The sequence below is a fragment of the Staurois parvus genome, unplaced genomic scaffold (genome assembly GCF_062004578.1).
Source record: "Staurois parvus isolate SC_StPar_1 unplaced genomic scaffold, SC_StPar_1.0 ptg000056l, whole genome shotgun sequence".
Classification (NCBI taxonomy): Eukaryota; Metazoa; Chordata; class Amphibia; order Anura; family Ranidae; genus Staurois; species Staurois parvus.
In genome coordinates, this window is record NW_028317852.1 from 10,461,224 (window position 1) to 10,485,944 (window position 24,721).

Sequence of the window (24,721 nt, forward strand, 5' to 3'; positions counted from 1 at the left end):
GCTTGCAGAATGTAAAAATATTTAGCCTTTCTCCCTAAAATTATTAATCCAAATGTTCAAACATCTCCTAGTGCCATAATAACAATCATATTTTATTTTAAATGTATATATTCCAGGTCCAGTATGTACAATCAGAAGAAAAAAAGCCTGACATACAGGCGCTGACACAGAAAATAGAAATATTCAACAATATGGTTCAAAATGGCCTTGTAATGAAAATGGTAAGTTTATTTGGAACACATATTACAAGGTGTTTTTTAATGTGCATCAGTTATCTTAGTGGAATATTTCAGATGCTTTCTTAACATTATTTACATGATATATGTGCAAATGATTGAAATTAAAAATATTTAAAATTACAGTAAACACAGAGTTCAAGCACTTTCTCTCTGTGGAACAGTGTTGGTGGGCTGCGGGCTACAACTGCCTCATGGGGGTCTTCCTTTTGTGGCCTGCCAGGTCTCAGTAGACACAATGTAGAGAGACAGTGGGGTGCCAAGTACAGTACTGGATTGCTCTCTGCATTTCAGCACCTGCTGCTTGAATGACATCAGCACTGGAAGCACTGAATCCAACAGGGATAGTATATTTCAGGCCTGATGGAAGAAGGAGATGGAGCTTTGGAGCGTGTTTGCAGGTACATAATCATTAAATACCAGTGCGGTTGAATCTTAATTATTGCTGTCACCAAACACAAATTATGGGAGAGATCTATTCTTGCTGACACCATTTAAAAGGGGTGGCTATTATTATTGCTGACACTTAACTGTTAATATTTCTGACACTGGCATCAATGAAGGTGGGTTATTATTCTTGATACTGACACCAGTGAACCACCACTGAAACACCCTTCTAGCTACCTGGAAGGAGGTTATCCCTGTTACATGCATGCACCACCACCTCCCTCCAAGGGCTGCTGATCTTCAGGCAGCAGGAAATGTGGGCAGGGGGTGGTAATCATACTGTGTGTGTGTGCAGTCACATATGATCTGTCAGTGATCGTATATCATGTGCTGGATGGATGACAGGAGGGAGAGCCCAGAAAACACAACACAGCTCACCTCCCCCGGCCCCTTCCTCTCCACCACTTCTCCTCTCCCTGCTCCAGGCTTTCCCCTGGTTCTGGCTCTGAGTGAAGACGGGGAAAGGAGCTCAGCGGAGAGCAGTAACTCAGGAACACAAGGGCAGCCCCTCGATCCGGCCAGGTCTGTCTCTCCCTCCAGCAGCATCCAGTGCATCAATCTCCCTCCAGTGCATCAGTCTGCAACTGCTCTCCCCCACCACACCAATCCTCCTGCTGTCTGGGCCACCTATAGGAGTTCCAGTTGTACCCCTCTGATGACAGCCTTGCATGGCTCTGCCTGCCGCTGCTCAACAGCTCCCTCCTTCTGGGGGGCGCCCCCCTAAAAATTGCCTTGCAGTAGCTTCGTCCCTGATTCAGGGTGTAGCATGTTACTGTTGCATATATACCACCATTTGTAAACGCTATAACTTTCACGTAAACCAATTAACTTACGCATATTGGGATTTTTCTTTAGCAAAGATATGTAGCAGAATACATTTTGGCCTACATTTATGACTAGATTTGATTTTTTCAATTTTTTTACTGGACATGTTTAATAGCAAAAAGTCAAAAATATTGTTTTTTTTTCTCAAAATTGTTGGTCTTTTTTTTTTATAGCGCAAAAAATAAAAACCGCACAGGCGATCCAATACCACTGAAAGAAAGCTCAATTTGTGAGAAAAAAAGAACATAAATTTAATTTGGGTGCAGTGTTGCATGACTGCACAACTGTCAGTTAAAATAACGCAGCACCGTATTGCAAAAAATGGCCTGGTCAGGAAAGGGGGTAAATCCACAGGAGGGCAAGTGGTTAATACTGCCTTCCTTACAAGGTAATTTTTCTGCTTTCTGTACTCTTCCTAGTTTGACTGATAATTACAGCATGCAACACTGTACCCAAATTAATTTTATATAACTTTTTTAAATATAAAGCGTTCTTTTGGTGGTATTTAATAACCATTTGGTTTTTACTCTTTATTATATAGAGGAACATTAAAAAAAAAACGTTTTCCCTACTTCCTATTATAAAACATATCAATTAGGTAATTATTCTCAATATTGTGCCACAATGTTTTTTTCAGCTACATTTCTTTGGTGATGTAAAAACAAAAAAAAGTGTATATAATTTAGTCTATCTGAAAGTTCTAGAACTGGGGTCTCCACCCTTTTCAGTATGAGGGCCATATTGTGTATTTTACAAATATTCGTGGGCTGAAAAAAAACAGTTTGTAAATGATTCACTGGAAATTTTTTGTATTTTATTCATTCATTTATTAATCAGCAAGATATGATTCAGAGCAACAGAGAAAAAAACTTCAGTAAAACATAGCAAAGAAATTCCAAATAAACTTTGTCATAGTCAATCTAAAATAAATTTGGTCTGAACCTTTGTTATCAGAGTCCTCTCTACATCAGAGTCCTCTCTTACATCAGGGTTCCCATCATAGTCCACATCAGGGCTACCTCTCACATTAGGGTCCTCATTTTATCAGAGACCTCACATCCACATCAAGTACCCCTTGATCAGGGACCCCCTAACATCAACAATTAGAGTTTCCCTTACATCAGTATCCCTATCAGAGCCTTCCCTTACTTTAGGGTCTACTTCAGAGTCTCCTCTCCTAAGTTAGCATTCCTTATCAAAGTCCCCATTACATCAGAAAATAGAAATGCCTGCAAAACAATCACATTTTGGAAAGCAGACACTTCAAGGTGAAAAGATAAACACTGTTGCTGGGTGTGTCAGCACCATTGGAACACTGGCACTGGCTGTGATCAGCAAACAGGAAACACTTATACAGGCTGCGATCAGGAAACTGAAAACACTGGGGCTGGCTGTAATCAGGCACTACCTGTTTTCAATCAATGGCTGTATTCAAGAGCAGGCTGTGATCAAATAGGGGCAATTTAATTGGCTCTGTACCTTTTTTCTGTGATCTGGACTGTCCAGTGACAGTGTGATTACAGTTACTGTGGTAGTGCACAAACAGACTGTCCAATGAAAGTATGATTACAGCTGCTGTGCTAGTGCACAGACTTATGCAGGCCATAGATGGGGAGAAAAACGGCAGATTTTCGGCCGATTAACGAACTATCGGTCGGTCTAAAAAACTTACCTGACCACCAATTATTACGAAAATCGGCCGATTAATGAGTAACCTATAACGGGAAATGATGTCATTTTGTGGCCTTTGTGATCCTTTTTCGGAAAACGATCGTTCGTTTTTGACCATCAATGAGGATAAAGTCGGGCGTTTTTCGAAAATTTTCCAACATCACCGATAATCTGAAAGTCCAAAATACACGAAAAACGGCCGACAAAATCGTCCACTAACGATAAGATAATCGGCCGGTTTTATTTTCGGACGAAAAATCGGCCGTTTTTCTCCCCATCTATGGCCTGCAATAGTTAAAGAAAAAAAAAGATACTTAAAAGCAGCTACTCAGAACAGTGAGTGTGCTTCCTGAAGGCTCCAATGGCCAGTTCTGGAGTGATTAAAATCATACCACTGCTGGCCAGTTTGAGAATGCTGTTATAGTCTGTGGTCTCGTAATTACTAATAAGAATTTAAAAGAAATTGACCAGCGGCAAAATAATTTTGCTTCAGGGAGAACAGGTTCAGCTAAGTACTGGACAAGTTCTGTAGTCTGTTTACTACAGCTTGATGAAAAAGCTGATACCGTACGTAAGCTAAAGCCTCATACACACTCTAAGTACACTTACAGATTGCTGTACTAACAGAAGCGGTGTTAGTACAGTGATCTCCCACACTGTGCTATTGTGCGCTCACTGGGGGACTGCCCCCTACCATTGGCTGAGAGCGCTGATCGAAAGACAGTCGGCAGACCTTTTTCGACAGAAGCTGGACGAATGGCTTTTGTCGAACCAGCTGCCGTGCACATGGGCCGAATGTCAACCGGTTCCTGTTGAACTCCCGATACTCAGCCCGTGTCTATGGGGCTTTTGCCTCAGTAATTGTAAGAGAAAAAAAAAGACCAGTTCCACAGTCAAAGTATGTGCTGCCAGTGTATGCTCTCATTAGGTGACTGTGAAAATTTTGTTTTGTAAATTCCCAGGTTTGCGCCTTTATCCATGCCATCCTCAGAGCAACATTAAAAGGACCCTCTCCCCTTTGCTGTACATTTTTTTAAGGTGTTTTTATTTCGGTACATTTCCCCCATATGCGGTGTCTGTCTTTTTAAATCTTTTTGTACAATAGCCCTAAAATTAACCAAAATTTTCAAACAGAACTCACCCATATAAACTTCAAGAGGATCCACCAATAAATCCGGATTCGACAAATTTCAAACAGTATTCACCAAACATCCCTAACGGACATATTCAGGCAAAGCAGGCCATGAACTAAATTTGTAATGCCCCTTTAAAATTCTGACACATTTCTCGATTCAGTGAAATGGTGTTTATACACACAACAGAAAGTGGTTCACATAGACCAGTGTAAACTTTTTGCCTATTGTATTACTTTTACAGAAGTGGCGTTAAAATAAAGATGGTGAAATTTATCAAAACAGCTTCTTAAGCAGAAAGTAGAAAGAGGAGATTGTCATTATTGGGTTCTCTTTCTTATAATACTGACTGTAGTGATACTGTATATATTATGAACCTTTCGAGAAACATAGGAAATATATCTACTGAATAATGATGATCCTTAGCAATCAGATCGTTCCAGATTTAAAAGTATCATTATGTTCTATAATGTTTGATGCTTAATAACCATCAAATAATGATTTATATTTCATATGTAGCACTGAGTTATAGCTACCACAAAATAATTTGGAAAAACAGTGGTGATTTTACGAATATTTATTCATGTCAAACCAAATTCACATAGATATTTTTGTTAAAAAAAGTCAGGTTTAAATGTATGCATCATCAAGATTGTCATACGTTTCTTCATAGGGCTACAGTATATTAATGTTGCTATTATTGATTTACATCACTTGAAAATCATCTCGCAAAATGTTGCACACTTTGTGATATTCCCTGAGAAAATCAGTAAAATATTTATTTCTGATTTTCATCCCAAAACAGCCATTTCCAGTGCAGGAAATAGGAATTATCATTTTGTTAAAGATAACATTTGTGAGTGGAAATGTTGAACAAAATATTACCATTATAAAACTCTGGATTCTTAACAATGGTTGGCAAACATACAAAATCAGGAATAATCTTTACCCATTGCACAACATAATCCCTGTCAGTTCAACCTCTACAACCACGGATTGGGCAGAAAGAGCAACAAGAATCAAACACACAATACTTTACAGATCCAAGAAAAGAGGGGTATTGCTCTTCAAGATTGTAAACTATATAATGGCTCAGCTAGGAAATGTTGATTACTAAAATCATTCTTTGGCTGCCTTCTTCTCCCTTAACACGCTAAAAAACCACCATGGCACTCCTCACTCATCCCAACTATATACTAATATTAAGAAGCTTTGTCATTCTGGACTATGTGAGAAGAAACTGGGGACAGATACAGAGCCTTTTCAAAACATCAGCTGGCCTGCCCCTGACAAATTTAACCCATGATCCTGAAACTCCTTGCCTGTATCACTGAAGAACTTTCCATCTGAACTACTTTGTTAGATCTCTTCCTCCAGTAGATTAAATAATGCTCACTATAGCAAGTACAGCAGTTGTCCCAACACAGCACACACTATCTACTTTACTCACTTTTTAAATTTTTCCTTCTTTTACCCTTTTAAGACATACGGGAACATAATCTAAACACTCAGGTCACCACGGCACACAAAGGCAAAATTTGAGGATTACTATGTACTGCTCCATCAATAACCAATATCAGGAGTTTGGTATACAATCCTCACAACTATCCTGCACAACATGAACACATCAACATCAATTGACATTTTGGTTGCACAGTATTTGCAGATATACATGTAAACCACACTGCCTTTTTAAGGCTCTTCTGTGTATTAGTGTCCCTAACTCTAATCCACAAGAGTCTCCATCTTGGAGCAATGGGTAAATTGAAGACAGGAATGTCTGGTGGTAGCCACGCACACAGAATAGCCTTGATGAATCAGTGCAGCTTCCACATATATTTGCAAATGTTGTGCAACTAAATCCTCTGTTTTAACGCAAATTAAGTTTTTTTTTTTTGCTGGCTAACTGGTAAGTGTACTGGGAAATTTTTGTAGATGTGTTCCAAATTCCAAAATGTTTTGTATCATGTGAGAGATGTCTTTTAAAGACGTTCATAACTTCACCTGTCTCAGTTTTTATCCTATGACACCACATAATCTGAATAACAGCATATAAGAATTAATGATCATGAAAACATTGTCATTAAAGGGAAAGTAAAGGCAAAACCTAACTACTTCTAAACCTACTCTCAGCCACATTCCAAGCCTAATCTATTTAGCCAGTAAAGAAAAAAAATCACTATACTTACCTGTGCTCTGCTCCGGTCCTATGCTGAGCTGTCAGTGGTGGCTTCAGTGTGCAGGAATGTGCAAAATAGGAAGCTGACAATTGAAGCACCATAGTAGCTCTTTGGGTGACGTCACTTCCTAGATATTTCCCAGCTGCTGTCGGCTGTCCTCTGCACTCAGAGGGTGCCACTGGAGACCGGACCAGAGTGGCTGCAGAACAGGCAAGTATAGCAATTTTTTTCTTTACAGGGATAGATAGATTAGGCTTAGAATGTGGCTGAGAGTAGGTTTAAGAGTTAGCTAGGTTTTGCCTTCACTTCCACTTCAAGTACTGTGGCTGTTCTCCAAGTTTCCCAATCCAAATTCCTGCTTTGCAGCAGCAAATGAGACATTAATAAATTCAGAGGGTAAGCATAATAGTCAGAAAACTATATTTTTCAGAGTGAGGTCAGCAGTGGCAGTTCTAGAAGTTCTCTCATGAAAGGATTACTATAATAAGGATAGTAAATGTTAACTTCGGGGTTTTATTATATTTTAGGGCTTGTGAGGGTTATGTCTTTTTGGGTCAGGATAAAGTTAGGGGTCAAGCAAGATTCTGAAGGAGCAGAATGCACACTTTTTTTTTTACATTTATTTTTATTGCCAAAACCTCAATACAAAAAAATCAAACATAGGGGTTGTACTAACCCTTTAGAGACTCTGGTAATTTTTATGTATAGTATTGTGCAAAAATCTTATGTAATTTCAATAGCTGACTAATATATTTGATCATTGTTTGAAATCTCTGTTAGTTAGCAGGTATTAGTCCACAATTTTCTTTTTGCACAAAGTAATAAAGTCAAAAATTTGGATAATCTTGAAAAAAAAATGAAGATTTAAATAGCCAGCTTTCCAGTCAAAATCCATTTTTGTAGCTTAGCAGTTCTTAAATGTGGTGGCTGCATCAGGTTTCCTTTTTTAAGGCTTTTTTTTCTCTACTTTCACCTGGAGATCCATCCAGTAACACACTTTTTGTCTTGGGTTTACATGTTGAGTATCTTCACGTTCAACCAGCAGAACCATTCAACAGAAGCCTGTCTAATAAATGGCTTCTGCTGAACAGAGAGGGGTACACACGAGCCAAGATTGGGCCGAATTTTGATCCACGTATACCCATCTTTATGGTGTCTCCACTCTTGATGGAGGAGCACCAGAGACTCTCTTGGACATCAGCCTTGTCAGTTTGGGGTAGTGTTAAATGTGCTAGCAGATTTAGATGATTTTGACTAACAAATTAAAATGCATACTCCAGCTAACATTTCTAAGCAGGTAAAGCAATTGTCAGGGATGCAGGCATCCAGCAAGGATAATTAGATCAGTTTGCTGTACCTAAAGGAATCAGACTGATGTAAAGTTAAAATAAGTTTATTAAGACAAATGACACACTTCCAGGACCAACACCAGTAAACCATAAACAAAAGTGACAAAATAAATGTGATTGTGCATACCCCAAATAACAACCTAACTAACTATATACAAATGGACAGAACACAGAATACGGTCAGGACAGGGACAGGAGACAAGGGAAGCAGGAAGCCAGGTACTAGGAGCAGGAAGAATACAGGGAGCAGGCCACAGAAGAAGGTCTCAGGGTCAGGCACAAGGATCAGGAACAAGGCTCAGGCAGGGATGTGGTTTTCAGGAAAAATACTGAAGCACTGATTTTCAGTCAAGGGTGTGCTTATATACCTCCCAGCAGACCATATCTGGTGTAGTCCAATTTAGACAGCCCAGTTGTTGGGAGACACTCGCTGGTGACTGCCGGAACTACACCCTTTTGCTCTGGAAAAAACAGTGCCACCAGCAGGTGACCCAGGTAATGACAAGTCCTCACAGCAATATTTTTTCCCTTTAGAGATAAAGGTTTGACATAAATAAATAAAAGTACCTGTGATCATTGTAAGTACCTCTGTTTGCCTCAACCCTCTACTGCCACTTTTGTTGGACAGATTGGTCTGGTAAAGGAAATTGAAAAAAAACAGGCTTACTGGCTGGATCACCAGGGAAATAAAGAAAAAAAACCTAAAAATGAAAAATAATGTATCTACCCACATCTAAGAAGCTGTAAATTGCAACATTTGAGTTTAATGTAGCTTTAAGGCTCGGTTCACACTGTTGTGACTTGGGATCCGACTTGTGAAACCCCAAGTCGCATGACACATGACATCCCATGTTAGTCAATGAGAGCTATCTTAATTAGCACTACTGAAGTCGTTCTGACTTTAGAAAAAGTTCCTGTGCTACTTCAAGGCCATTTCTATCCGACTTGTGCCCACAGACTTTAATGAAAGTCACCTCCAAGTCAGATTCTCATCTGTATTGATGTGGTTTGGATCTGACATTAAAAGGAATATTACCTAGGCAAAGTCTCATGGCATGAAAATTGCTCACCAAGTCACAATAAAGTCGTACTCAAGTCGCCAGGAAGTAGCCAGGCAAAGTTTCACAGTAAGTCCCATGACTTGCAGGTCGCAGTAGTGTGAACCAAACCAAATGTGGTTTAACCATCACAACTCATACCATGGCAAAAGTAACAATGAGAAACAAGGTGACCATCTTTTGCATAGTTTCACCCAAGCAGACATGACTGGTACTACTATCAGCTCAAAACTGGTGGAAACAATTGGGACCTTGGTACACCTATCTACAATTAGTAAAAGACATTAGGAAAAGACATTAGAAGTAGTCTTCACAGAAGAGGTGTGACCAAAATGCCATTCCTCCAAAGTTCAAACAAAATCAGATAGCCTAAACATGAAAACAGAGACAAAAAGAAGAAATGCAACCAAGGTCTTTATCTCTAGAAATTGCATGTCATGTCGTTAAGAAAATTAGTGCTGTTTTTAGGGCAAAGGATGGTTACACCAAATATTGATCTCATTTCCATGTTCTTGATTAATAAAGACTGGATGGCCTTCCAACACTCCCAAGTTGGACACTGCTCTGATTATAAGGTCTGATGGGGAAGGTTAAGGGCTCTCTGAGGCATTATTCGTATGTGGGCATGATTGCAGATCTGCAGGAAGCACAGCCAATGCCAGACCACAGAACACTGATGACTGGTGTCATACATCAGTTTGGAAGGGGGGCACTCAGCGAGAGACTAGGTCTAACAACACCCATACACAAATATAGAAGTCATTTCACGGTCTTTGTTATAGTGTAGCTCTAAAACTGTGAGTAGTACAGGTTTTTTTTATGTGATGCCTACTTGCAAGTGCACACAGTTTAAAGCCTAGAACTATTATACTAACTTGGCACATTATAATATTTTAATTTGATGAAAGCTTTGGGGATTATATTGTATTTGTGTACATTAAAATAATGTTACCATGTTTTTATTGAAAAATAAATATTTTGCCCTCTGTCCCCTTTGCTCTTTGCCCTGGCTATAGAGCCTCTGGCCCTCTTAATCAGAGCTAACCCGTATGCCAGGGGACTCGAAATAGGAGGCACACATCATAAGTTATGTCTCTTTGCGGATGACGTCTTGCTCTTTCTCACATCTCCATTGACTTCCTCTCCTTCCCTATTTCGGCTTCTCGAGGCGTTTGGCTCGCTCTCTGGTCTAATAATAAACCCCAATAAATCAACAGCACTCAACATCTCTCTCCCCCCTTTAGAGTTGACGCACCTAAAGCAGATTCTACCATTCCCTTGGTCACAATGTCATATTCCTTTCTTGGGTATTAAACTGACCCCTAGGTTATCAGACCTTTACGCAGCTAACTATCTTCCGATGCTAAACCATCTTTCTGCCCTTTTGACCAAATGGTCTTCCTTACCCTTGCATGGCTAGGCAGAATAGCAGTTATCAAGATGTCAATCCTCCCAAAAATTCTATATCTATTTAGATTCCTCCCAGTCCCCCCTCACTACCTCCGCACACTGCAACGTCGCATTTTTTCCTATGTATGGGGCAATACTCGTCCTCGTATACCTCGCTCCACCCTATACCGTCCTAAGCTCAATGGTGGTCTAGGCTTACCCGACATCAGCAAATACTATCAAGCAGCGCATTTAGCCCAATTACCTAAATACCATGCAACCTTTGAAATTGCTCAATCGGTTGCACTTGAATCGATAGAATGTGACCCCTTATCTACAGCTAACTTACTCTGGTTGAGGCCTATAGACCGCCGTTCTATAACCAACCCCATCACTTCTCACTTTTTATCCTTATGGGATAAACTGAAAACCCGGTATCTCCTCCAATCACTACATAATCCTCTGCTCTCGTTCTACGAAACCCAGCTTTTCCCCCGGCCTGGCAGACACCCCTTTTATTCAAAGCCTGGTCCTCTGCTAATTTGCTCCGCACGCATCATTTCCTACAGAGGAATTTAAATCCTTTGCCTCGCTACGGGAAACACATAGCCTCCCAGCTTCTGAGATACTCAGATACTTACAGCTACAACACTTTTACGCCCCCTACGCTACAACAACCAATCGGCCAGATGCTATGTCTCTCTTCAAACGAGTGTGTTACAAAGACCCTCATAGACGTGGGCTTATCTCTTGCTTATATTCACTCTTCACTACTTCGATTACCACGTCCCCCCCTCTGTATACCCATAAGTGGGAAGTGGATTTAGGTAAGAAACTCGACCCATCTGATTGGGATCACATTTGGGCTAACAAAATCATCCTCGCAGAACATTGTAGCATTGGAAACGAATTATGAAGTTTTAACCCGCTGGTACTTGGTCCCAGCAAGAATCGCAAAATTTACCCCTAATTACTCGCCCAACTGTTTTAGAGGCTGTACAGACTCAGGAACACACTACCATATGTGGTGGGAATGCCCAGTGGCCCGAGTCTTTTGGGATGAAATTTTCACCATGATATCTACACTTAGCACTATCACTCTACGACCCGACCCAACAACAGCCCTACTCAATCAGTGCCCCCCTGGCGTTTCCAACTCGCAATTCAAGCTCCTTATGCAAGTTACGACGGCAGCTAAGCAGGTTATAGCGAAATCCTGGAAATCCCCCACCATAAGTGTTGCTGTCGTCAAAACCAGAATAACGCAAGCCATGATACATGCAAAGGTGGAAGCCACGATTCTAGACACGATTCCTAAATTTTTGCACATATGGAGCCCCTGGGTAGAGCGCTTCCTCCCGCCTAACTTTGATGAATCACTCCTTCTCCCTTGATTTATATACTGTGCGCCAAGGATACTGTCCTTCGTAGACAACACGTAGGGTCTGCTGTAAACTTGTTGAATGCTCATGGAGTCATCGTTGTTGTTCCTCTTCCCCTACCCTCCCTTCCACCTCCGTCTGACCCCCCTCCAAACTTCCCCCTATTTCTATAATGCACTTAAGAGACGCTACTCTGATTGGCTGGGACAATAATGTCATCTATTGTCGACTCTTCTGTACCTGTTTTCGCCAGAAATGTATAGACATTCGTAATGTGATCCTTATTCATTTTTTCAATGTCCTACTGCCTCTTCAATGTCCAATGTATATCAACAAAGTCTCCTTGTTTGTGTCGTTACGGTTTTCTTTCTCTTTGTTAATAAAAATGTTTGAACAAGAAAAATAAATATTTGTTAAATATGCACTTATCATGGGGCATACAAAATCAAGAATACTTGAAGCTGGCTCTCTCCTTCTGACAGCTCCGCTGGCCTGACAGTTCTTAAATAACTAATGGGCAGGGCCACTTGGCGATGTCACTGAGTGACCATGTCCCCTCTTAACACCATTGTGTGTATGCTGGGCGATTTTTTTTTTGGCATGGGTGGGGACCCCACGACGATTTTTTATTAATTTTTATAATTGTGGCGGCGACTCTTTGTTACATTGAGCTATCAGCAGTGAACCGACTGACAGCTGATACATTACTGCATGTTTTCGCTACCAAAATACCGCATGACTTAACTGCTTGCCATCCAGCCACTGTGTAAAAAACGGCCAATAGGGTGGCACCGCTGTGCAAAATCACGTTTTAAAACGTCATTTTGCAAAACAGGTAGGGGGCGCACGCGAGGCGCGCGACCGCCATACCCGTGCCACCGGGTGGGTAATGAAAATTTGCAGATGTCTATACTCCCCAGCAAAACATCTGCATTGATGAGTCCCTGATTAATTTCTCTGGCCGCCTTGCATTCAAACAATTTCTCCCCAGCAAGCGTCCCAGATATGGGGTCAAGATGTAGACCTGTGAGAGGACAACAGGCTATACTTATAAGTTTCGGATTTACGAGGGAGCCCCCCGGATGCCCAGACTACATGGGGAGCAGTGGCAAGATAGTTTGGGACTTGGTGTCATCCTTTTTCCATATGGGGTACCACTTATATGTGGACAATTTTTATTCAAGCGTGCCACTATTTAGACATTTATTCAATCTTGGAACTGGCGCTTGTGGCAAAGTGTGACCTAATGTGTACCCACCATTAGAAGTGGGTGGATGCAGGGAGGAATATTCTAATGTTGGGCATACCACACACTTTTTCTGGCAGAGATTTCTTCTGTTTTTTTCCATTCAGTCCACAGGCTGCATATAAAAAAAAAAAAAAAAAAAGAACATAGCATATACACCCAACAAGGACCAGCCACGTACTGGTACATCACTGGACTTTGAATGGTTATACCAGGACAGCTGCAGGCATCAACCTGGTATTGTTTTTTTCAGCCAGCGATCGGCTTTCATGTAAAAGCAATCCTATTGGCTAATTAGCTGCAGGATTGCTTTTACAAGCAGTGGAATATGATGCCCCCCTCCCCCGCTGCCTTCCACGGCCTTCTCGGGCAGTCCCATGCCATCAGGGGAACCTGAGAATGCAGCCGGTGTTTCTGCTAACTGACCATAGAGCTGATTGGAGACCAGAGTGGTGCCAATCATCTCTATAGTCTAAGAATTCAGAAGCATTTCATCACTTCAGTTTCGCAGGATATAAACAGCGCCATTTGTAAATTGGGAAAGCATCTGATCACACCGATTTTGGTTTGATTAGATAATGTAAGGGCAGAGGAGATATCTAGAGCCTGATAGACCCCAGATTTCTCAAAAAAGAATATATGACAATGCCCATTGAAGTTATAGGGGATATTTGCTTTCCCTGTGATAGCATTAAAAGTGATCAAAAAAAAAAAATGAAAGGTACAGTGTAAAAATAATTAAAAAAATCAAAATACCTTAAAAAAAAAAAAAACTCGGCCCTCCCATGCACGCACACCTGAGTGCACAAGCGTTGACCCTGTGCCTGTATGTAAACAGCGGTTGCACCATACATGTAAGGTATCACTGTGAACGTCAGATCAAGGGCAGTAATTCTAACACTAGACCTCCTCTGTAAATTTAAAATGGTAGCTTTTAAAGGCTTTTAAAGCGTTGTCTATGGATATTAAAAATGTATGCAGATTGTCGCCATTGCACGGGGCATGCGCAGTTTTAAAGCATGTCATGTTTGGTATCTATTTACTCGGCATACCATCATCTTTTATACCTTACCAAATAATTGGCCAATATATTATGTGTTTGTGCATTAAAAGCTGCGCGAGTACTATGTGCCATAAAAAATTGTAGTAGCCACCATTGTATTCACTAGGGTGTCTGCTTTAGAAAAATATATAATGTTTGGGGGTTTAAAATAATTTCCTAGCAAAAAATACTGATTTTTTCCATGTGAACAAAAAGTGTCAGAAAAGGCCTGGTCTTCAGGTGGTTAGAAGAGTGAGTGATGTGTGGCTTAAACTTCTAATGCTGGGCATAGAATGCCCCCACCTCCCAAAACGACCCCTTTTTGGAAAGTAGACACCTCAAACTATTTGCTGAGAGACATGATGAATCAATAGAAGAATTTATTTTTTTTACCAAACGTTTTTGGAAAATGACAATTTTTTTTTTATTTTTTACACAAAATTGTCACTTAAATGATTTACTGCTCACACATGCCATGGGTATATGTGGAATTACTCCCCAAAATACATTCTGCTACTTCTCCCGAGTATGGGGGTACCACATGTGAGAGACTTTTTGGCAGTCTAGCCAAGTACAGAACCCCAAAATCCAATAAGCACCTTCAGGCTTTTAAAGGACTTTATTGCCTCATTACACTATCACAGTTTCGGAGGCTCTGAAATGCCAGCATAGCACCAAACCTCCTCAAATGACCCCTTTTTGGAAAGTAGACACCCCAAGGAATTTGATAAGAAGCATGGTAAGTAGTTTACAGATCTCATTTGTTGCCACAAGTTTTTGGAAAATGAAGAAAAAAAACAAAAACATTTTTTCTATTTTTTTTATATTTCAAAACCTTGTGAGAAAAAATGAGATCTGCAAAATACTCACCATGCCTCTTTTTAAATTCCTTGGGGTGTGTATTTTCCAGAAAGGGGTCATTTGGGGGGGTTTGGTGCTATCCTAGCATGTCAGGGCATTCGAAACTGTGATAGGTATTGAGGAAGTGAAATGAGGAAGTTACGCACCTTTAGGCTTTCAAAGTGGTCATTGGATTTCAGGCTCCTGTATGTGGCTAGGCTTCCAAAAGGTCTCACATATGTGGTATCCCCATACTCGGTAAAAGTAGCAGAATGTATTTTGGGGTGTAATTCTACATATACCCATGGCTTGTGCGAGAAATAAATCATTTAAATGACAACTTTGTGTAAAAAAAATGTTTTTGTCATTTTCCAGAAACTTGTGGAAAAAAAATAAATCTTCCATGGACTCAATATGCCTCTCAGCAGATAGCTTAGGGTGTCTACTTTCCAAAAAGGAGTCATTTGAGGGTGTTTGTACTAACCTGGTATTTTAGCACCTCAAGAAATGTGATGAGCAGTCAGAAAGTAAAAGCTGTGTAAATTTCTTTATCTATACCATAGTTTGTAGACACTATAACTTTCACACAAAGCAATAAATATACACTTACTGGGATTTCATAACCAAAAACATGTAGCAGAATACATTTTGGCCTAAATTTATGATGAAATTTTAGTTTTTTTGGATATTTTTTATGACTGAAATGAGAAAATATTGTTGTTTTTTTTAAAAAAAAAACATTTTCTCCCTAAATTTTTTTGTTTATAGTACCAAAAATAAAAAGTGCACAGGTGATCAAATACCACCAAAAGAAAGCTCTACTTGTGTGAAAAAAAGGACATAAATTTATGAACCGTATTGCATGACTACGCAATTGTCTGTTAAACTAGCGCAGCGCTGTATAGCAAAAAAATTGGGAAAATTCCAGTATCTATACCATAGTTTGTAGACGCTATAACTTTCACACAAAGCAATCAACATACACTTATTGGGATTTTTTTTGCCAAAACATGTAGCAGAATACATTTTAGCCTAAATTTATAGCTAACTTTGAGTTTACTATATATTTTTTATAGCTGAAAGTAAAAAATATTGTTTTTCTTCAAAATTTTCGGTCTTTTTTTGTTTATAGTGTGAAAAAAAAAGTGCACAGGTGATCAAATACCACCGAAAGAAAGCTCTATTTGTGTGAAAAAATGACGTAAATTTCGTTTGAGTGCAGCTTTGCATGTCCAAGCAATTATCAGTTGAATTAGTACAGCGCCAAGTAGCAAAAAGAGGCCTGGTCATTAAGGGGGGTAAATCCTCAGAAGTGTAAGTGGTTAATAAAATAACCCATGCGGTATTTTAGTAGTTTTCTTTAGTGAATGCCAACATTTAAAAAAAAAAGAATGCTGTGTGGTATCTTACCGCATACTTGGATGCAGTAAAAATACCGGTTAGTGAATTGTCCCCAATATCTTTAAATTCTGTAATTTTTCCTCAAGAAAATATATTGTTTGAGTGATTATAAATTAATTCTAAATCCAGAATGTGTTTCATTGTGCATGTGAAAAAAAGAAAAATTGGTCAGGCAGTGGAAGCACGAATGCCATAATGTTGCAAAGACAGAGAAAACTAGAAAGTGGGCAATTGTTTTCACATCACTGCAAATGTAGCAAAATACTTTATTACAATTTATAACAATGACTTATATTAATATATTCTTTAAATTTCCAGGCAGAGGATGGAACATATACTGGATTCATTAAAGTGCATTTGCATCTTCAGCGTCCAGTTACTGTATCAGAGACCTCTCAGGCACCATCCATGTACACCAAAAAAGAAGTGTCACCTGATAAAGCAAAAGAAAAGCTGACCTCCCTCAAAGTGCCACTGGATGCCATGAAGCAGTTACATATAAGCAGCATCACAACAGCCAGTGAGGTCGTCCGTGGGCTTTTACAAAAATTTCAAGTGGTGGATGACCCTCTAAAATTTGCACTATTCAAGAAAATGCAGAAGGATGGACAAGGTGGATACAGTAACCATATGACAGCTCATTTATGATGTATCCTTGGATACATCTCTGTACATGCTGCATGGGCATATGAATGCAGATTATAGTAAAATAATTAGCATACAATTACGTTGTGTATTCATACTTTATCAGACATTTTTTACAGGTTTTATGGGAATTTTTCAGCATATCATGTTCTTAGAAAAATACACAAACAGGTTCAGTAGAAAGTTCAGTAGACATTTCTATTTAAATTCTATAGCATGTGAGCAGAGAACATTTTGACTTACCGTGCAAACACAGCTAACTAGCCATCATAGAAATGGACTACAGGCAGGCCTTACCTGCTAGCGGAGAGGTCATAGAAATTTCAAAGTACAATTGAACATAGCGATACCGGCAAAATTACAGCAAAAGTATGTGAACCCCTTGGAATTAACTGGGGGTGTTTTTTTTTTGCCAGTAATTTGCCACAAATCATGATTTGATCCTTATCTAAGTTAAAACACTATAAAAATACAATGTTATTAAGCTGATAACATGCAGACATTTCTGATTTGTTGTGTCTTTATTAAACACACCCATTAAACATTCACTGTGCTGGATCAAAGATGCATCCTAATGGCTATAGTGCCTCCTGAAAATTGGTGAGGATCTCTTACTTCTGGGATCTATAAGGGATTATGGAATTTGAAGGGGTGTAAGACAGACACCCACTTGGGGCTTTGTGACAATGTCCTGTTTACTCACATTAGTGAACCTTGGTAGATCTGAAAATACATCTTTGGTTGCAGTGTTGCTAGGCAACTAACAGGCTCTCTGATAGCGTTACATCATTTAGAGCTCCTCCCATGGAAAGGGAAGTCAATCATCAGGGCTTAATCAAATATAAACATGTTCCTTTTTTATTTCCTGGGATGGTAAACCATATAATTAAACTCTCTCGCTTCTTCAGTGATGTCATAGGGTCCTGCTTCCTAGCAAGAAACATACATTCTGCTTTTGGGTCTGGAACAACGGGCAATCTCCAGGGTTCTTGTTGTAGAAAAGCAAGTTCTGTTAGACATTGCTAAGAAATGGCCTCCTCTTCCCATGTTTTCTTTTTTAGCAATGTCAAACAGACCCTCATTGGGTTGATTTACGAAAGGCAAATAGACTGTTCACTTTGCAAGTTAAGCTGCACTGTGCAAGGACAGTTCCCTAGAGCTTAGTGAACATAGTGAAGCTCCCTTTGCAAAGAATAACTAATCGCATGCAAGAAGAAAAAAAAGGCATTATTGTTTGCACATGATTGGATGATGAAAGTCAGCAGAGCTTCACCTCATTCAGTAAGCTCTGGGAAAAATTATGTTGTATAATGTAACTGCACTTGCACAGTGAACATTTTTTGTTGTTGTTAGTAAATCAACCTTTATGCGCATATACCAACTGAAAGTGAACTGTGGTACAGGGGCGGACTGACAACTCCTGGGGCCCCCGGGCAATAGGGGATCATGGAGCCCCTGTGTCCTTTCCCAAACTCAAAAAAGCCTATGAAAAAGGTACCAGGGGCATCTCATGGGGCCCCCTACTGACCCCGGGCTCTCGGGCAGTGCTGAGTTTCCAAATGGTCAGTCCGCCCCTGCTGTGGTACCATTCTGAATGCAAACACAAGAAATGGTAGAAGACAGTCCCAGTCTCTCCCGTTCTCTTTAGGGTTTTGTAAACTCATTCAATAAGCCTAAGATAACTACACAGATTGTCTTTATGAGCCCAGGGCTCTCTTTTATAGTATTTTGGGCACTATTACTTTCTCCACAAGATCCCCTTGCATTTTTCAACCTGCTTTATAAATTCTTGGTTTATACCAAAATGAGGAAACTCATTTTCAGCACCTGGAACATGGTTCACTGTTTATCACCTTAATATTTTCTCTTCACAAAGATAAATCTTGTAATTGGTTGTTTCCAAAGTTATCTCTGGGAATTTCTAGCTCCGGTATCTCAGGCAACTCTGAGAAGAAGGCCTTTGGGGATGCCACTTTTTCACTTGCCAAAAGAGAAAAGGTTTCGAATTTGTGGTCACCATACAGCATTTATATTCAAACTATGTTCAGATGGATTGGAGATACACATAAGGTCTTAGCGTCCTGGTTAAGTTCACTTTATGGCATTGCACTTTCCATTACACTACCCCAAAAACAGTCTCTCCCTAACATTATCTTGTTAATCAATAGTGGAGACCACTGGAATAATGAGGATGGCTTACAAACTGGTGCTTGTTTAGTTTGCCAAACCCAATAGACAGGTTTAACCTGAAGTCATCAGACTTTCGGACTCTAAAAAGGCTTGCAAGCTTTTACACCTATCTTTATCATACACATAGGCAGATCGTTTTTTTTCCTGTATATAAGAGATGGGCAAACCAAGTTATCCACCTAGCTTTATCAAATTCCATAGTTATCAGGGACAGAGGGCATGTGGTGCCAGTATGCCCCCATTCCTTGCCCTTGTTTTTTTCCCCAGAGGTTCTCCAGGGACGGCTCACCAACCTTGTTTTGACCATTACATGACTTTTTGTGGTTTCTCTGTATCACTCTCTTTAGTACTTTTGTTTTCCAATGGAATAATCTGAGTGCTGTGCAGCATGCTTTCAGCACAAACACAACAGTGCGTATATGCAGCTGCGCGATAACGATATACACTATATTGCCAAAAGTATTGGGACGCCTGACTTTACAAACACATGAACTTTAATGGCATCCCATTCTTATTCTGTAGGGTTCATTATTTAGTTGGCCCACCCGATGCAGCTATGACAGCTTCAACTCTTCTGGCAAGGCTGTCCACAAAGTTTAGGCATGTGTCTATGGGAATGTTTGACCATTCTTCCAGAAGCACATTTGTGAGGTCAGGCACTGATGTCGGATGAAAAGGCCTGGCTCACAGTCTCCGCTCTTATTCACCAAAAGTGTTCTATGGGGTTGAGGTCAAGACTCTGTGCAGGCCAATCAAGTTCCTCCACCCCAAACTCGCTCATCCATGTCTTTATGGACCTTGCTTTGTGCACTGGTGTGCAGTCATGTTGGAACAGAAAGGGGCCATCCCCAAACTGCACCCACAAAGTTGGGAGCATGAAATTGTCCAAAATGTCTTGGTATGCTGACGCCTTAAGAGTTCCCTAGACTGGAACTAAGGGGCCAAGCCCAACCCCTTAAAAACAACCCCACAACATAATCCCCATCCACCAAACTTTACACTTGGCGGAATGCAGTCAGGCAAGTACCGTTCTCCTGGCAACCGCCAAACCCAGACACGGCCATCGGATTGCCAGACAGAGAAGCATGATTGGTCACTCCAGAGTCCAGTGGCGGTGTACATTATACCACTGCATCCAATGCTTTGCATTGCACTTGGTGATGTAAGGCTTGGATGCAGCTGCTCGGCCATGGAAACCCATTCCATGAAGCTCTCTATGCACTGTTGTTGTGCTATTCTGAAGGCCACATGAACTTTGGAGGTCTTTAGCTCTGCAGACAGTTGGCGACTTCTGCGCACTGTGCACTTCAGCATGCACTGACCCCGCTCTGTCATTTTACGTGGCTTAACACTTTGTGGCTGAGTTGTTGTTGTTGTTGTTCCCAGTTGCTTCCACTTTGTTATAATACCACTAACAGTTGACCATGAAATATTTGATAGCAAGGAAATTTTACAGATGGACTAACTGCTAAAACCAATGGCCACTACTCCGTACTCTTACTACTTGACCTCTCTGCAGCTTTTAATACTGTTGACCATCCCCTCCTCCTCAAAAAACTCCACTCTCTTGGCCTCAGAGACTTTGCTCTCTCCTGGTTCTCCTCCTGCCTATAGCAGCACTCCTTCAGCGATACCTACAACTCTGGCTCCTCTTCTCCACTCCCTCTTTCTGTAGGGGTCCCTCAAGGTTCTGTGCTTGGACCCCTACTCTTCTCCATCTACACCTCCTCCCTTGGTCACTTGATAAACTCCCATGGCTTTAAGTACCATCTCTATGTTGATGACACATAAATCTATCTTTCTACTCCTCACCTCACCCCTTCAGTCTCCTCTCGCATTACTAACCTACTAAGCGACATATCAGCATGGATGTCACTCCACGTCCTCAAACTCAATCTTTCAAAAACTGAGCTCCTAGTATTCCCTCCAGCTTATGCCCCCTCCCCTGACTTCTCCATCAAGATCAATAACATAATCATCAGTTCCTCCCCTCGTGCCAGGGTGCTAGGTGTAATCCTAGACTCCCATCTGTCCTTTCAGCCTCAAATCCAATCACTGTCCAAATCTTGTAGACTTCACCTCCGCAACATCTCCAAGATACACCCGTTCTTAACCTCGGGAACTACTAAGCAACTTATTCACTCCCTTGTTATCTCTCGCCTTGACTATTGTAACTCCCTCCTCATTGGCCTATCTCATCGCAGGCTATCCCCTCTTCAGTGTATCATGAATGCTGCTGCCAGACTCATCCACCTTACTAACCATTCTGTATCAGCCACCCCCTCTGCCAATCCCTCCACTGGCTTCCCATTGCCCAATGGATAAAATTCAAAACATTAACAATAACATATAAAGCCATTTATAACTCTTCCCCAAATTACATCACCAATCTTGTCTCCAGATATCACCCAAACCGTACTCTCCGCTCCTCGCACGACCTCCTGCTCTCTAGCTCCCTTGTCTCCTCCTCCCATGCTCGTCTCCAGAGCTTCCCCCATCCTCTGGAACTCTCTACCCCAATTTATCAGACTGTCGCCTACTCTGCTCACTTTTAGGTGATCTCTGAAAACCTATCTCTTCAGGGAAGCCTATCCTGCCCTCAGCTAATAATGGAATCTTCTACTCCTCCTACCAGTCCATTCCCCACAGTTACTACCTTTTGTACCACTAGCCCCTCCCTCCTAGATTGTAAGCTCCAAGGAGCAGGGACCTCCTATCCCTCTTGTATTGAACTGTATTGTTGCAGTACTGTCTCCCGTTATATTGTAAAGCGCTGAGCAAACTATTGGCGCTATATAAATCCTGTATAATAATAATAATAATTGCACAGGTGGCAACCTATCACGGTACCACGCTTGACTTCACTGAGCTCCTGAGAGCGACCCATTATTTCACAAATGTTTGTAGAAGCAGTCTGCATGCCTAGGTGCTTGATTTTATACACCTGTGGCCATGGAGGTGATTGGAACACCTGAATCCAATGATTTGGAGGGGTATCCCAATGCTTTTGGCAATATTGTGTATGTGTACGCTCAGTAGAAGGGGGTTATATTGCTCCACAACATAGTTTTATAACAATATTCTGTTTTAAAATTAAACTGGAACCACTACTTTATGCCTTTCCATGGGCATGAAGATACAGTATCACAATTTCTTTGCTTTTTTGACAACTTGGCAGCGAATATGAAGATCAGCTGAAACCTTCTGGAAGGCATAACTATGAATGTTGTCCGAAAAGTGTGATTCGAAGGTCAGGGCTCCTCATGCAGCAGTAGGGGAACCTGTATTCTACATTTGTTTATTAAAGAAACATTCTTTTATTTTTGAGCTAATCTTTAGGCTCCATGCACACTGGGCATTTTAATAACGCTGGTAACATTAGCTGTGTAAAGTCATGTTAAAAATGTGAGTTTTTCAAGCATTTTTGCATTAGCGTTTAGCGGCGTTTTTTAGCTTTTTTTTTTACCAAAGAAAAAAAATTGTTTTCTCAAAAAAAGTACAAAAAAATGCTAGTTTGCCACGCTTTACCACGTTTTACACCATTTTTCAGCGTTAGAGTGTTTTTACAGCTAAAAAAAACTCCTTTAGAAACCCACTAGTTCTGGGTTTTTTTCCCAGCCATAAAAATGCCCCTGCCAAAAATACACTGATTACAGTGTGTATGGACACTTAGGATAATATGCTGGGGAGTTTATTTACTGCCTGTAGAAAAAAAAATCAAAAGCCAAAAACAGCAGCTGTAAAAATGTCCAGTGTGCATAAGGAATTATACTTAAAGCATTTTGTTTTTGTAGCACACAAATATTAATGTTGAGCATTTTATTAGTTCTTTTTCAGAAGCTAGCACTGACGGAGCATCCACTTTATGTCCGCCTTTTAGCTGGTCCAGACTCTGATGTACTGAGTTTTATACTAAAGGAGAATGAGATAGGAGAAGTACAGGTGAGTAATCTAAAAGAAACAACAGTAGCAACCAATGTGCATATGGAAGGGCTTTTCACAGAACAAACAAAATAAAACTTATTTTCCAGCATACTTACCAGCTAGCCAGAAAAAAAATTATACTGTCTAATACAGGGGTTTTAGCTGGAATGTGACCAAGCAGCATTGCTTAGCTGCAGTATAGAAAAGTTAAGTCACCAGCCAAGCTATGCTCTCTGGCAGGGCTTTGTAAATCTTAGAACAAAAATACATCCTCCATGTATGTACTTGAATTGTGTATTTAATGGTTTTCCTTCAGTTCGCCTTTAGCCACTGTACAGGACGCCAGGGATGGGTCCTGGTTGAGTGCTATGTGGCGCCAATATTTGGATTATGGTACACCAGGTGTGTGTGTACTCAGGGGTCTCATCCGTCATGGGTGGGGTATTCCTGGGTAGCCATGTAGAGGAGAGGACTGATTCACAGTTCTCTCTATATTAGCAGAGATGTATTCGGAATTTTGGAGGTTCGGAGTGATATTCGGGCGGGAAAAGAACCTACACTCCTGACTATGGAGACTCCAGTCACTAAAGAATTAAGCAGCCTCCAGCATGCAGCACAAAAACAGGGAGCTCTGAATGTCAGGTGTGGGGAGTAGGAGTTTTTGAGAAAGACCTGTTGGAGTGCTGCATATGTGCTGGGAGCTGCCAAACAGCTCCTAGCACATATGCAACACTCCAACAGGTACTGGGAGCAACAGTAAAATGGCTTTGCACATGGTCCTGAGGAGCTAAACCCCTGAATATCACACCACTTTAAAGCAAAGTTTATGGCCCCCAGCCCCCCCCCCCCCAAAAAAAGTCAGCAGCTACAAAACCTGTAGCTGCTGATTTTAATACTAGGGCACTTATCTGTTGAGGGATCCAGCAGTGTCCTCATTCCGAGCCGATTTTTTAATATATTTTTTTAAGCAGAGGCCCTAGAGAATAAAATGGTGGTTGTTGCAATTTTTAATGTCACGCAGTGTTTGGCAAGTGGTTTTTCAAATGCAATTTTTTTAGAAAAAATACACCTTAATGAATTTTAGTGCACACGAACACAATATAATACTCAATTTTTTGGTGGGATTTTAAGATGATGTTGCGCCAAGTAATAAATACCAGGCATATTATGCTTTAACCATTTACCCTCCAGAGGATTTACCCTCTTCCTGACCAGGCCATTTTTGTGATATGGCACTGTGTTACTTTAACTGACAATTGTGTGGTCATGCAATGCTGCACCCAAATGAAATTTATGTCCTTTTTTTCCCACAAATGTAACTTTCTTTCGGTGGTATTTTATCACCTCTGCATTTTTAATTTTTTGTGCTATAAAACAAAAAACCTGACAATTTTGGGGAAAAAAAAACAGTATTTTTGACTTTTTTCTATAAAACATCCAATAAAAAAATGTAAAAAATCAAATTTCATCATAAATTTATGTCAAAATGTATTCTGCTACATGTCTTTGCTACAACAAAAATCCCAATACGTGTAAATGGATTGGTTTATGTAAAAGTTATAGTGTTTACAAATGGTGGTATAGATACTGGAATTTTTGTTTTTTTAAAACTAGTAATGGTGCGATCAGCAACTGAGGGACTGCGGCAGGCATTCTGACACTGGGTGGGAACTGACATCCCCAGTGACACTAATACAGTGATCAGTGCTAATAAAAAGTATTGACACTGTACTAATGACACTGGGCAAGAAGGGGTACACATC

The 24,721-nt window shown here is 40.5% G+C and overlaps 1 protein-coding gene across 2 annotated transcripts in view; it reads left to right on the forward strand.

Annotated features, from left to right (window-relative positions):
- Positions 1-24,721, forward strand: part of RASSF5 (Ras association domain family member 5) — a 52,151-nt gene that overhangs the window by 25,000 nt on the left and 2,430 nt on the right. Inside the window, exons 2-4 of one of the 2 annotated variants that reach the window (XM_089668334.1) lie at positions 117-221; positions 16,518-16,812; positions 22,861-22,976. In XM_089668334.1, the coding sequence (XP_089524460.1) occupies positions 117-221; positions 16,518-16,812; positions 22,861-22,976 (516 nt within the window). Of the gene's footprint in view, positions 1-116; positions 222-488; positions 638-16,517; positions 16,813-22,860; positions 22,977-24,721 lie in introns of those variants that run through there. The other variant, XM_089668335.1, reaches the window with a different exon arrangement.